Source organism: Dendropsophus ebraccatus, chromosome 4 (genome assembly GCF_027789765.1).
Source record: "Dendropsophus ebraccatus isolate aDenEbr1 chromosome 4, aDenEbr1.pat, whole genome shotgun sequence".
In the NCBI taxonomy this organism is placed as follows: domain Eukaryota; kingdom Metazoa; phylum Chordata; class Amphibia; order Anura; family Hylidae; genus Dendropsophus; species Dendropsophus ebraccatus.
The window spans coordinates 99,856,309-99,870,169 of record NC_091457.1 but is presented as its reverse complement, the minus strand read 5'-3'; the positions used below and the strand labels follow the sequence as shown (position 1 = coordinate 99,870,169).

The 13,861-nt window shown below is 44.0% G+C and overlaps 1 protein-coding gene across 2 annotated transcripts in view; it reads right to left on the bottom strand.

The window, feature by feature from the left end:
- Nucleotides 1-13,861, bottom strand: part of CNOT1 (CCR4-NOT transcription complex subunit 1) — a 34,444-nt gene that overhangs the window by 2,105 nt on the left and 18,478 nt on the right. For both annotated transcript variants that reach the window (XM_069966393.1, XM_069966394.1), the window contains exons 14-44: nucleotides 13,563-13,682; nucleotides 13,354-13,476; nucleotides 13,125-13,276; nucleotides 12,854-13,004; nucleotides 12,568-12,769; nucleotides 12,355-12,483; nucleotides 12,142-12,266; nucleotides 11,664-11,950; nucleotides 10,830-10,908; nucleotides 10,501-10,740; nucleotides 10,258-10,398; nucleotides 9,652-9,831; nucleotides 9,465-9,581; nucleotides 9,269-9,379; nucleotides 9,105-9,182; nucleotides 8,597-8,849; nucleotides 8,388-8,518; nucleotides 7,992-8,288; nucleotides 7,762-7,902; nucleotides 7,145-7,249; nucleotides 6,855-6,974; nucleotides 6,574-6,768; nucleotides 6,347-6,489; nucleotides 6,165-6,273; nucleotides 1,699-1,868; nucleotides 1,247-1,478; nucleotides 910-1,158; nucleotides 676-839; nucleotides 481-598; nucleotides 302-403; nucleotides 8-181 (exon numbers count right to left, since the gene is read on the bottom strand). In XM_069966393.1, coding sequence (XP_069822494.1) covers nucleotides 8-181; nucleotides 302-403; nucleotides 481-598; nucleotides 676-839; nucleotides 910-1,158; nucleotides 1,247-1,478; nucleotides 1,699-1,868; nucleotides 6,165-6,273; nucleotides 6,347-6,489; nucleotides 6,574-6,768; nucleotides 6,855-6,974; nucleotides 7,145-7,249; nucleotides 7,762-7,902; nucleotides 7,992-8,288; nucleotides 8,388-8,518; nucleotides 8,597-8,849; nucleotides 9,105-9,182; nucleotides 9,269-9,379; nucleotides 9,465-9,581; nucleotides 9,652-9,831; nucleotides 10,258-10,398; nucleotides 10,501-10,740; nucleotides 10,830-10,908; nucleotides 11,664-11,950; nucleotides 12,142-12,266; nucleotides 12,355-12,483; nucleotides 12,568-12,769; nucleotides 12,854-13,004; nucleotides 13,125-13,276; nucleotides 13,354-13,476; nucleotides 13,563-13,682 — 4,938 coding nt within the window. The remainder of the gene's footprint in view (nucleotides 1-7; nucleotides 182-301; nucleotides 404-480; nucleotides 599-675; nucleotides 840-909; nucleotides 1,159-1,246; nucleotides 1,479-1,698; nucleotides 1,869-6,164; nucleotides 6,274-6,346; nucleotides 6,490-6,573; nucleotides 6,769-6,854; nucleotides 6,975-7,144; nucleotides 7,250-7,761; nucleotides 7,903-7,991; nucleotides 8,289-8,387; nucleotides 8,519-8,596; nucleotides 8,850-9,104; nucleotides 9,183-9,268; nucleotides 9,380-9,464; nucleotides 9,582-9,651; nucleotides 9,832-10,257; nucleotides 10,399-10,500; nucleotides 10,741-10,829; nucleotides 10,909-11,663; nucleotides 11,951-12,141; nucleotides 12,267-12,354; nucleotides 12,484-12,567; nucleotides 12,770-12,853; nucleotides 13,005-13,124; nucleotides 13,277-13,353; nucleotides 13,477-13,562; nucleotides 13,683-13,861) is intronic.

Here is a 13,861-nt window from a genome sequence, read left to right as displayed (position 1 = left end):
CTGGTACCTTGAGATTGGGAGTAAAGGGGTCTGGAAGCCTCATGTTGCGTGGGAAGGCACTCAGGATCAGGTTCCTCAGCTGGATGCAATTGGGTGGGATGACATCACAGAAGCCATAGTGATAATCACAGAGGAACTCCGGGAAGTCATGCAAAAGCACAAGCAACACCCGCAGAGTGCCCTTAGAAAAAAAAATTAAAAAAAATGCACATGTGAGCACGCTCCAAATCATCTATTTACACAATGTCAGCAGGAGTCTGTTGAATGAGGTCTGATTTTCACCATCCAGTTTACAACTAACCTTGTAAAGAATTTGCATAGGTTTGGTGAGTTCAACATTTCTAAGAAATGGTGCCAGATACTTGAAAAGATCAATCAGCAGCTGGGCATACATGGGCCACCCCTGCAAACAAAGAAAAGTAAGCCAACAGACAGGTGTAATTGGGGACCAAAAGGTCACTCAAAGGAGACTGTACCAACCTTCTGCTGCGGGGTGTGTGCTAACATTCGTGCAATAAATATTCTATGGGAAATCAGTTCCAGCCAGGCATAGACAAAGCCTGCAGCTTTAGTTGGCCGGAGGATGTGGAAGGTATTGCTGGAAACCAATGGGAAGAGATTAGTCAGGGATGTGGCTTTACATAATGAGCAGCTTTTCCAGGAACAAGGACTTACCAGAAAGCTGTAAGAGTCTGGAAGTTGATGGTCTCAAGCACATGCTCTGGAGCATTTAGTTCAAGCAGCAACATAATAAAGATCCGGTGATATGGCAACTGCTGAAACTCGCTCTGCCTCACCTCATGGTCCTGGAGCAGGACCCCAACAACGATACCCAGGACCTAAACACAACACAAAAGGAGTCAGTATGGAGTCAACAGGCCCTACACCCCCAACACAGCAGACACTCACTTTATTGAGAAGATTGATCTTGGTCACTGTATTGGTGGCCTCTCCTGAATGCTTGACCAGAAGAGCAATCAGTCTCACAAAGGCATCAAGGTTATGGTAACACTTTGCTCGGATCATGGTGGGATTGGCAGCAGGGTTGTGCTGCTGTTCAGCCTGTGCTCTGTAACTGATCTCCACACACATCTCAGTGCACAGCCGGAAGAAGCGAGTGATCAGGTCATCAGTCTTGAGGATCCCTTGCTGATGCATCTGATAGGAGAGGTAGAGTAGAGTATTCACACATCTAGTTCACCCCAACCTGGGCAGAACATTTGGTCAAATGAATGCATACACTTACCTGACCAACAAATGCTGAGAAGGCCTTGGTGCTATCCCGTCCAGCAGCTGCAGAGTGGTAAAGATTGACCCACTCTCTGAGCAGATACTCCGCTTTTTCGCGCAGGCCAGGAGGATCATCATATTCTGAAGCTTGGGAGATGCCAGAATGCATCATAAAATTGGGCCCACCCTGAGCCCGCTCAATCATTGCTTCAAAATTAGAGCGCAAAACATCCATCAACTGGGGGAGCCTAAGATAATGGGAGAAAAAGTTGTAAATACATGGACAGCTAACCCAACAATACAGTGTACCCCAAATACTGTATAGCTCCTCATACCACACACTGCTTACATGAACAAGCAATTTTTCTTTTAAGGAGCTAATTTCCTGTTGCACCACAGCGTAGCCTCCATCCTACCCCAGGACACAGGTTTAAAAATGGTGCAGAGTTCTCAACGTATAGTACTCACCCTTCAGGGGCATTGCCTCTTGAGTGGGCATTGATGCGCATTAGAGTTTCTATGGTGTGGAAAAACTCAGCTTCAGTAACATGGCTCACACTTCGCTCATCCACCAACAAGATTTTCACCAGTTGCATGGCAAAGGCCACGGCCATATAATTCAGCCCGTTCTCCATAGACTAAACAGAGAAAGTTTAAAGTGAATTTTTTTTGTTTTTTTTAGAAGATGATGAGCAGCTTAAAGAGACTGTCCGCAGGTTTATGCTGTCCTCTCTCATGGTAGTATAAACTAGTGACAGAAGCTGAATAGAACAATGTATCACTCACATCATTCTGCAGGGCTCCAGACTAAAAAATTTACCTAGGAGCCATTGGCTCCTAACCTGAAAAATGTAGGCGCCAAGTAGAATATTTGGTCGCCAACATTTTAAAACATGTAAAATTAATGTTATGTTAAATGGGACTTACTGTGTGCAGAGGCCGCGGCAGCATCCTCCTCCTTTAGATTCTCTCTTTTCTTAGTTTGAAAACGTTCAACATGGAAACTTGCAACTTGACAACCATATACAGTCTGACTCAGTACTTCAGCTTCACTTGGCTAGCCTTTTAATGAGGCTTACTCTTCTGAACTTGAACTTAAAAGCTTGCAACTTGACAACAATATACAGTCCACTAGAATGTGTGAGGTGGTCTACAAGTCAGGTTCTGAGTCAGTGTATATACATACAGACACTGAGGGAAGTGGTACTGTGCAGTGTATATACATACAGACACTGAGGGAAGTGGTACTGTGCAGTGTCTATACATACTGACACTGAGGGAAGTGGTACTGTGCAGTGTATATACATACAGACACTGAGGGAAGTGGTACTGTGCAGTGTATATACAGACACTGAGGGAAGTGGTACTGTGCAGTGTATATACAGACACTGAGGGAAGTGGTACTGTGCAGTGTATATACAGACACTGAGGGAAGTGGTACTGTGCAGTGTATATACACACACACTGAGGGAAGTGGTACTGTGCAGTGTATATACATACAGACACTGAGGGAAGTGGTACTGTGCAGTGTATATACATACAGACACTGAGGGAAGTGGTACTGTGCAGTGTATATACAGACACTGAGGGAAGTGGTACTGTGCAGTGTATATACAGACACTGAGGGAAGTGGTACTGTGCAGTGTATATACAGACACTGAGGGAAGTGTTACTGTGCAGTGTATATACATACAGACACTGAGGGAAGTGGTACTGTGCAGTCTATACATACAGACACTGAGGGAAGTGGTACTGTGCAGTTTATACATACAGACACTGAGGGAAGTGGTACTGTGCAGTCTATACATACTGACACTGAGGGAAGTGGTACTGTGCAGTGTATATACATACTGACACTGAGGGAAGTGGTACTGTGCAGTGTATATACAGACACTGAGGGAAGTGGTACTGTGCAGTGTATATACAGACACTGAGGGAAGTGGTACTGTGCAGTGTATATACAGACACTGAGGGAAGTGGTACTGTGCAGTGTATATACAGACACTGAGGGAAGTGGTACTGTGCAGTGTATATACATACAGACACTGAGGGAAGTGGTACTGTGCAGTCTATACATACAGACACTGAGGGAAGTGGTACTGTGCAGTCTATACATACAGACACTGAGGGAAGTGGTACTGTGCAGTCTATACATACTGACACTGAGGGAAGTGGTACTGTGCAGTGTATATACACACACACTGAGGGAAGTGGTACTGTGCAGTGTATACATACAGACACTGAGGGAAGTGTTACTGTGCAGTGTATATACATACAGACACTGAGGGAAGTGGTACTGTGCAGTCTATACATACAGACACTGAGGGAAGTGGTACTGTGCAGTCTATACATACAGACACTGAGGGAAGTGGTACTGTGCAGTGTATATACACACACACTGAGGGAAGTGGTACTGTGCAGTGTATATACACACACACACACACTGAGGGAAGTGGTACTGTGCAGTCTATACATACTGACACTGAGGGAAGTGGTACTGTGCAGTCTATACATCCCCCCCCCCCCCCCCCCCGCGCACTGACTACCGCACCTGGCCGCCATCACAACAGACACTACCAATCAGCCGCCCAGGCCGAGGTCCCCCCACACAGATTAGTGGCCGGCCGCCACCCCTGCCGTCCCTCCGGTTGTACTCACACACACACTATCCACAAATTGGTGCCGCTGGGGTGCACTTGAAGAACCGCCGGGTGAGGAGAGGCGGGAGAGAGGCGCTGGAGGAGTGTGGCGCCTTTGCGGCCGTCCGTCCAACGAATGACGGACGTGCTGGATGACGTCACTGGAGAAGCGTGTCCCCGCACACGTCATCCAGCACGTCCGTCATTCATTGGACGGACGGCCGCAGAGGCGCCACGTGCTTCGGTGCAGCGTGCGGAAGTCCTTAAAGAGACAGCCGCTGCCAGTCGCAAATGGCGCCCAGATTAATAAATCTGGGCGCCATTTGCAAGATATCAGTCGCATTGGCGACCATTTTGGTCGCCATCTGGAGCCCTGTTCTGTGCAGATGATTCAGACCTATCCTCCTGAATAACATGGACAATAAGTAGTCATCTCCATTATCTGTGCGCTCAGTAGTCCTCATTCATGAGAAGCAGAAATCTCCACCCAGCAGCTGCTGATTGGCAGTTCTGACCGTGCTGTGTATAGGCAGTCATCTGTCAATCAGCAGCTGGAGGGCCTGAGAGGTGGGTGACAGAATCCTATTCTTCTGCATATTAGGAGAACGGCTAAACAGAATGATAAGTAATACACTGATCTGTTCAGAATTTTTAAGAAAGATGGATGACAGCGTCCAATCATGCAAACATTTCTTTTATTCCTCCATAAACAGACAATGTAGTAACGTTTCGACTCGTCTGAGTCTTTTTCAAGTTTGAAAAAGACTCGAAAAAGACTCAGACGAGTCGAAACGTTACTACATTGTCTGTTTATGGAGGAATAAAAGAAACGTTTGCATGATTGGACGCTGTCATCCATCTTTCTTATACTGCATCTACTGGGCCGATTGGGATCCATGACCCGGGTGAAATCTGCGTCCAGAGGGAAGCCAGGTTGGGCCCCTGTGGTTATTGGAGTGCTACTGAGGACTTTGCTCTTTTTGTTACTGTTCAGCATTTCTGTCACTAGTTTATGCTGCCCTAATTTACTGCGGCATAAACCTAGTGACAGATTCCCATTAAAGGGGTTAACCAGGGCTCCAAAACCATGGCCACTTTCTTCCAGAGACAGCACCACTCATCTCCAGTTTAGGTGTTGGTTTTGTAACTCAGTCCAATTAAAGTGAATGGAGCTTAATTGCAGACCAAACCTGAACTGGAGACAAGAGTGTTGTTGTCTCTGGAAGACAGTGGCCATGTTTTTGTAGCACTGGACAACCCCTTTAAAGTTCTTAGTTCTTAAAGTTTAAGATTTTTCATATGACTTTACAGAAACAATAACCCTTAAATTTTGAGATTTTAACTTTTGCTACCAAGCCCTAAAAGAGACCAACTATTCCTGTCCAGTAGGGATACATTTTTATCATCACTAAAAAGAAGATAGCTATATGCATATATCCTCAAGATCATTCACAATGTGTGATTGTTACAGCTTCCCTCCTTCTCCTTCCTGCACAGGTCACAAAGCATACCTAGAAAACACTCCCATAGACATAAATAAAATATTTTCAATCTATTGTTTTCTGTGGGACACCTGGCTGCTAAAAAAAAAAAAAAAACCAAACACTTCAGATGTGAGACATGTCAAAAGTTTTTAACACTGTCAGGGTTTGAGTGTTTGAGCAAGACAGCCACATAGTTTTACTTTACATAGCAGTCTGGTCACGACAGAGCAAAAAAAGAGAATGTGTTGAGTGTGAGCATTTTTTCCATAACCATGTACAGAAAGTAATTTAAACCTGGTGTTTAAATAGTCACTATTGTCTCAAAAACTCTCCATGTGATAGTCAATATGATTCCCATCATATCTGTACATCACTACATTTACTAAAAAAACGCCCTACAAAACAGCCCTAATGCCACAAGGAGTTTCCTTTCCCTTCCATCTGCTGTCCATTACCTGTTTGGGGAAACTCTAGCAACAGCCAAATCATGACAAGTTACAGGAAGTGTGGGCCTTGGCAGAAAATGGAAAGCTTGAGAAAGCCTAGGCTGCTCAAGCTGAAGCGGTCTGCCTACTGAAGAGGCTACACCTTGTCTGACAGGTGAACAAAGGCTTCTCTTATCTCTGACAAAATTATAAGTTCAGTGTTGCTGTAAGTAGTGTACTACCTACTGGATGTCCACAGCGCTGCAGTGTAATCTCCCTCTCCCTTTAGCTAACCAGCAGCAGCTCAAGCTAAAATCCAAGTACTTTAATTGTTGAATTAAGAACAGGAATATGAAGTGCTTTAAAACAGCTGCCATTGCAGTTACCTGAGCCAAATGGACATCATACTGCTGCATGTTCACTAGATGGTTCCTGATCAACAGCTCCACAGCCTCCACATTGTATTTATATTCATCACGGCACTCAATTAAACACCTGCCAAACAAATGGATGTAAATATTTGATAGACCCTTCAACATAAGGTTCTATGCCACGATCCTCAGCTTACCTAGTGATCTGCTTATTGCACCAAGGAGAGCCATAGGCCCGTCCATCCTGAAGAGCCTTCAAGACAAGGAGATGACATTCCCGGTATCGTAGGAGGAGGTCAGCATCTGCCCCACTTGTGGCATCCAGAAGCCCCTCTACAGCCTGGGCAGGAAAACATGGGATTACTATTGTGTGGAAGTGGTAAAATCATTGCTGATGACTGGGGTCTCAGATTGCAGATCTCACCTTCTGCAGCAAACCTAATGCAGCAATGGCATCTCTAGAATTCCTAGCGAGTGCCACCGCTTCCAATAAACTGCGCAGAGCCTGGGCCTGGGGGTTCATGGCAAGAGCAGGAGGTATTGCATGAAGATGTTGTTCCAGTTCAGTTATGCACTTATCATAAATCTGAGCAACATCATCAGTGGCCCAGGCTTGTTGCTGTAAAATAAATAAATGGACATTTTATGGCAGGTGAAATACAAAACCTCCTCTGTAGCAGAGCGCCAGGACACTTCTGTCATTACCTTCATGGGCTGAGCCAAGAATCCTGTGGGCTGGGTCAGATCATTAGTGGGTAGGAAACCAGGAACATTACGTGCAAATTCCTCATAAACAGCCAGCTGTTTGGGGTCCACACCTCCGACCTGAGAAGAAACAGCAAGGTCAATTACAATAAGTTTGCTGACGAAAAGGTAGTTGTTAGGCCGCAACATAAAGGGGATGCGGTATTCTCAGCCACCAACAGATTATGGTTGATTATGTTAGGTACATTTCTGCACACATACAGCTGTTCAGCCCATAATGGACACATTACCTTCAATCGGATCTGTTCTGGCATGCGCTCTGCTTGATACGTCAACACAACAGGATCACAGTAGCGCCGGCCTTCCTGCCTGGCATGCTTCCTTAATTCAAACTCCTGTTTTATAAAAAAAAAAAATAATAAGAAAAAGAAAAAGAAAAAGAAAAAGAAAAAGAAAAAGAAAAAGAAAAAGAAAAAGAAAAAGAAAAAGAAAAAGAAAAAGAAAAAGAAAAAGAAAAAGAAAAAGAAAAAGAAAAAGAAAAAGAAAAAGAAAAAGAAAAAGAAAAAAAAAAAAAAAGAAAAAGAAAAAGAAAAAGAAAAAGAAGAAAAAGAAAAAGAAAAAAAGAAATACACATTTTCTGGTTAGTTTTTCATTACTAACACACACACCACCAGATCTCTGCTGCATTCACTCAAGGAGCTTTGTTATATCATACTACACCGGATCTGTGCATTTACTCCAAGTATAAGGATACTTATAGGATAATGGAACATACTGACAACAGCTGACATTTTATGTGTTCAAGGGCAAGAGGATACATTCTCTCCTATAACATATTGCGAGAAATGGGCTCGAGGGATTTCAGCTTAGCCCATTCTTACACATACACTAAAGTTAAGAAACATACTGTGGCAAGTCTTTTGTCCATTTCTGGGCCAGCCTTCTCCACGGCTGTCTTCTGAATGAAGCAGCAGGCCAGTTCACAGTTATCCTGAGCTAGCTGAGCAGCTGCCTGTTCCATCATCTCTCGCTGCTGAGGCGAGGCTGCCTGCAAAAGACAGAGCAAACCATCTCAAATCACAAAAACACATCTAAGACCATCAGCATTACACACAGTATGTACCAACTGAAATATACCCGCATAGCTGTGGCAAAACTGTTCTTAAGATTGGTTGCAATGCTCATGAGCAGGGGTTCCCGACATGTAATCATGGCCATGCCAGCAGTAAGATTTCGCATCATGTGATGAGCGGCCACCCTCATTCGAGATTCTTCAGAATCTAATGCAAAATCCTTTCGCACAATCTGCTCACAAGTGGTCATTGCTATCTTGATAGATCTATCAACCACAGGGTGCACAAGCTCCTGCACTGCACGCTCTATTGCCTGGCGCACACACTGCTTGAGCTGAGGGTGCGCTTGGAAGAGAGGAATCTAGAGAAAGGGAAAAAAATATATATATTATATATCTCTAAACATAATGAAATGCCACTACCCTGGCTTTTCTCTGCCTCTCATTGCAGTAACACTTACCGTAGGATTGAGTGTGATATGAGGAGCAAGGCCAGCCAGAGAATAGACATGGATGTCATGGTAGCTGTACTGTGGCTGAGGTGGTGCAGCAGCTGTGCATGTGGCACTGGGTGGCGGAGCCGTGGCGGTTGCTAAAGAAATTGAAAATTATTAAGTTACATACTCTCCACCCAAAGAGGACCCTGACCCATGGGCCGCACAATTCCTACCAGTAAAGACAGCATCAGACTCCTGCTTCTCAACCGAAGCCCAGAGCTTCCCAGCTGTGCGGATGGCATACTCATTGGCATTGGTAATGGGTGGCAGCTCTTCAGGTTGTTTTACATCCTTCTTTGGGGCAGAAAGTTGCTCATCCAATGATTTAAGACGATCCTTGTCCTTCAAAAGGCTGCCAGGCTTCAAGTCATTGATGTCTATGGCCAGGTTTTTACATAGAACTTCAATCTCAAACTTGAGATTAAGCTGAGAAGATATGTGCAACATTGGTGAGCAGACAAGGTACATCATTGTCTATATACACAGAACAGATTGCTTAGGAGGTCGAGGTTTGAGGGGGTTATCAAGCGCTACAAAAAGATGGCCACTTTCCCCCTACTGTTGTCTCCAGTTTGGGTGGGGTTTTGAAACTCAGTTGCAAACTGCACCTGAACTGGAGACAACAGTAGGGGGAAAGTGGCCATCTTTTTGTAGCGCTGGATAACCCAAACTTTAACTCACCTTCAGATCGTGTTCTTGATGAAGCTCTGCAAGAACATTCATAATAGCCATAGTCCATGGATTCGGGGGCCGGAAAACCTGTGAGCAAATAAACTAGTGAGTAAAAAGAACAAAACACCTAGATAATAAATGAACGCTGCATCTTATCTAGGACCTTAACATACCACACTCCTGACACTGGACTCTAAAACTTTGGCAACAAAAGGCACAACATAGAGAAGCTCTTGCTGTCCCTTCACATAGGCTTCCAGCAACAAGGACTTCACATCCAGGTCCTGTAGGTTACAAAAAAATTGAAGCATTAGAAACAGCCAGCAAGACAGGAAATCAAACAGTAAGCAGACAAATTATTTTACTAACTGTGTGGAGGATTGGCTTGTTCTTTGCCAGCGTGATCATTCCAAGCCAGTGGCCCAAATTCTTCAGCAGCGAACGGTCAGAAAAGTTGGCAGCAGCTTTGTCAGATGTCAGAAGTACCTAGAAGGAAAATGTGTAATCAAAAACCTGAAGTCTGTTCTACACTGATAAACAGAGGGCAGCTGCTCACCTTGATATTCCTGTAAGTCTCAGCCAGAACCATTTTGTTAAACTCAAGGTTTTTCAAAGCATCCAGAAAATTTGAGTATAGGCTATGAAAGTTCAATTCAATGCTCACTCTCTTCATCACCAAATACTGAGACACCCATGGCATGAATTCATCTTTCACAGTCTCCTTTAGCTCTTCCACCTGTCACATAATAAAGAAAATTAATAGCACCACGAGCAAGTGTTCATAAATAGGCATTCCACAAATGATCATCCCCCCCCCGGGGGAAAAAAAAGCTAAGCTTTACTTATACCAGTTGACATCTGAAAATTGAGCAAACATCCAGATTTAAGATTTCTTACAATAAATTTTTACCCCTGTAAAGCTTTTTAAAGTAACAGAGCAAAAGTAGTTGTTGAAAAGATGATATTATAATGAAGCATAAAAACTGAATCACATGACCTATATCTGCCGATAGTAGATGACTGGAACACTGTATTTAAAGAGTACTGCAGAATATGTTGGTGCTATATCAACACTACAGGACATAAAGACCTGGGTGCGGAGTATAAGAGCTGCCTTTCACCCATGAAGACAGTATTACCAATGTTTACTCCTAACACTCACCTTTTGTGTCATGTTGGATTGGGACAGGTTATTAAAGATGAAGGCTATCTTCTCTTGTACATTTTCTGGTGGCTCCACAATTCTCTCTGTCTGGTCCGTGGCCACAAGCAGAGTGTCTATGTTGGTAGTGTTGATGGACGGCTAAAAGCAACAGAATGTGGAGACATTAGACCAACATGAGTTAAGAGAATATATATATTATAAATAAATAAAATAATCTGGTCACTAGGGCCGCCATCTTACCGGTACATCCTTCTTGAAACTGACTCCAGTGGGTCTAGTTATAGTGATGGTTTTAGCTGATGTCGTGGTGGTAGAAGTGGTAACTGCATTTGTGCTCACTGGACCAGGAAGAGGGGCTTTGGCTGGGACCTGGGCCTGGGCTTGTGCCTGGGCTTGGGAAAGTGCAATGCTTCCAGGGGTAGTAATTGAACCCTGCATCTTGACCGGAGGATCCCGGGACTGCTGGCCATACTCTATGTACTAAGAAACAAAGAAAAACCAGGGTCAGGGACTACCAAAAAACTGTGGCGGAAGGGCAAACACAGGTGAATACACTTAGTTGTATTTACCTCCTGCAGGTGATGAGGGAACTGGATAAAGTGACTGATTGAAGCCAAGTGCTGACAATACTGAGGGTAATCTTTCAATCTGAGAGAAAGAACAAAAACCAAAATAAGCTTAGGTCCACAATGCGTCAGAGGCTTTACACAGAGATTTATCGGACAGATTTTTTAAGTCAAAGCCAGGAATGGATGCGAAAAGAGGAGAAATCTGAGTCTTTCCTTTTTGACCTGTTTATAGTCTGTTCCTGGCTTTGGCTTCAAAAATCTGTCAGGTAAATCTCTATGTTAACGCACCAGAAGTTGGGTGTTTGTGTAAGACATGCCATATTTATCCCATTCGAGGGACACAACTTGCAGGGCCGTGGGGCTCCATTCCGGTCTGTTGGTGCAGCAGTCTGTTTGGCTACATTTCTCAATGCCAAACTAACTCAGTCAGATGCTCTGATAGGAGCCTCCATAACAGTATGGTCCTAGCCTTTTAAGTACAAAAAAAATGTTTGTATAGACCCTACACAAGTCATGACCAGACAGGCACTCAAATACTTCAAGGTAAGACGGACCACCTTGTCAATATTTGAACCACTAGAGAGATATATAGTATATAAGGCCGAAAACAAAATTGATCTGCAACCACAAAAATGCAAAGATGATTGTAAGTCTCAGAAAGTCATTCTGAGACATGTCTGATGTAATATGTGCATAACCAAGTCCAGTGTCTAAGTGAAGTTAATTTTTGACCGTGTACAGCTTTAAAGTGACAGGTGGTTGGTGGATACAGTAGGGCTTTAAATTATACAAACTGGTCCTCACAGTATAACAGTTTACATTTTGGTAACTTGCCTGTTTTTAAACCTATCTAGTGCAGCAATTCCAAAGAAGTACATTTTGGATCCATAAGGCTTCCGCAGGGCTTCTAGTACATATCGTAATGCCAGCCCCAAAGCCATGTAAGTAACAAGTCCTTTTTCAATGATGCCACCAAACAAGCAGGCAGTTATATGAAGCTCCTTGTCTGGGTACTGGGGGAAGAAGCGATATTCTTCAAACAGGTTCCTAAGCATGCAATTAAAGACTTCACGTTCCCGTTTAATATTGGAATCTTTGAACCTCTGCAACATTTCCAGCACCTGAAAGAGACCACAATAAATGATCAACACCAATAATTGAGTGCTCCTAAGGACCATAGGCCTAGTACTTTTATAGCACACTTCTTTGTGTAGACATTTTGCGTTATTTGTGACCCTTTAGTCACTTTCTTCCATGATATGTGAAAATCTTTATAAATAGTTTTACATGTAACAGTTAACTGGAAACATACCTCATCGACAGACATTGTCGGGTGAGGCGGCTGGTTGTAAATACGTTGAAAGTAGCTATTTGCCTCATCGTCAATCTCTTTAGTAAAGTGCTGGTTAGCCTCTGGCCACACCTGAGACAGATCGGCTGTAGAAGACAGATGGTTGAGAGAGGAAATGAGCCATTACCCAAGCCTATGTGGAACAGTGCAAAGTGACAGAAAACCTGAACTTACTCTGTTGGAATGTTGGCTGATTGAGTCCAGAAGTGCTTAGTTTTCTTTGTCCAAATGGATCATTATTCACAGCAGGAAGCCCCAAGCCTCCTGTGCCCATTCCAGAAAGACTACCCGTACCAAGCCCACCTTAAGAAAGGTAGAGACAATTAAAAATAAAAAACACACAAGTTAGGGGCAATCACACACCTCTACTTGGGATCAAGAAGGTACCTGGTAGCTGAGAAGAGAGGCCACCAAGGCCACTAAATGCTGTGGATTGGTTTGGAGTTGTCAGTGGTGGAAATGCCTTTGCTGGTGACTGTGGGGTGCTGAATGCAGAGCCCAAGTTGGGAGGAAAGGCAGGCAAGCTCTGTGTATGAGGAGCAGCAGAACCACCAATGCTCAGAGAGGCCATGGCAGCAAGCGGATCAATCTAATACAAAGGCAGACAAAAGAATAAGTTTGGAACAGCAGGGTAATAGGGCAGCTATCAATAGAATCTCCTAACGCATGTTACCTGTACCGGAGAAATTGCATCCAAGCTGCTGGTGCTGGGTGGACGACCTTTTGGCATCACCCCAGGAGGTGGCTGACGAGCTTTGTTTACCACATTACTACAGTTGGCAACCATGGTAAGAATAGTTTCAGAAAGCTCCTGTGACACACTCCTTGAAGACAAAAAAAAAAAAAAAAAAAAAAAAAAAAAAAAAAAAAAACCACACACCTTACAGCCACTGTGCAAAGGGGATGACATATATGGTAACCCATGTACATAACGATGAACCTACCCAGCACAGGCTTGAAGACATGCCAGCATGGTTGCAAGGGTTTCTGGAGGAAGTTGAGCGCTTTTTGGTTGGTCTTTCTCTGGAGCAATGCCACCAAGTATGGAAGGACAGCGTCGTTTGAGAAAAGTCATGCAGGCCTGGACAAAAGGCTCCTGAAAATAAGGAGAAGAATGAGGCCTCATCTCATTAAAGGAGGGATAAAAAACAGCCAAGCAGGAAAGGGCTTTACCCCATGTTCCCGGATTTTGTCTGTCAACCATTTGTCCAGTTTGAGGTATTCCCGTCGGGAGGCAAGTGCAGCAAGGTCAATAACAAAGGCAAATGGAGTGGCATTCAGCAGCATCGACAAGGCCTGGGCAAAAGGACGTAAACAATCATTTCACTGGATACCCCATAGCCCACCCCACCCCCTCAAGAAGAAAAATTCACAACACCCACCTTTAAATCTTGGGCCACATCAAGTATACGAGAAAGCCGAGCTTGATCATACTGTTCACCACGCATATACCACTCTGCCATGGCATGCATGATCAGCTGCCGGATGGAGGGAGACTGGCCCTGTATAAAGGAGAACAGATAATTACACAGTCAGATGTCACCTAAGTTGGGCAAAGGAGCTTAAAGTGTCACTGTCGTGAAATTTTTTTTTTGCAGAAATCAATAGTCCAGGCGATTTTAAGAAACTTTGTAATTGGGTTTATTATCCGAAAAATGCATTTTTATCATGAAAAAGCAGT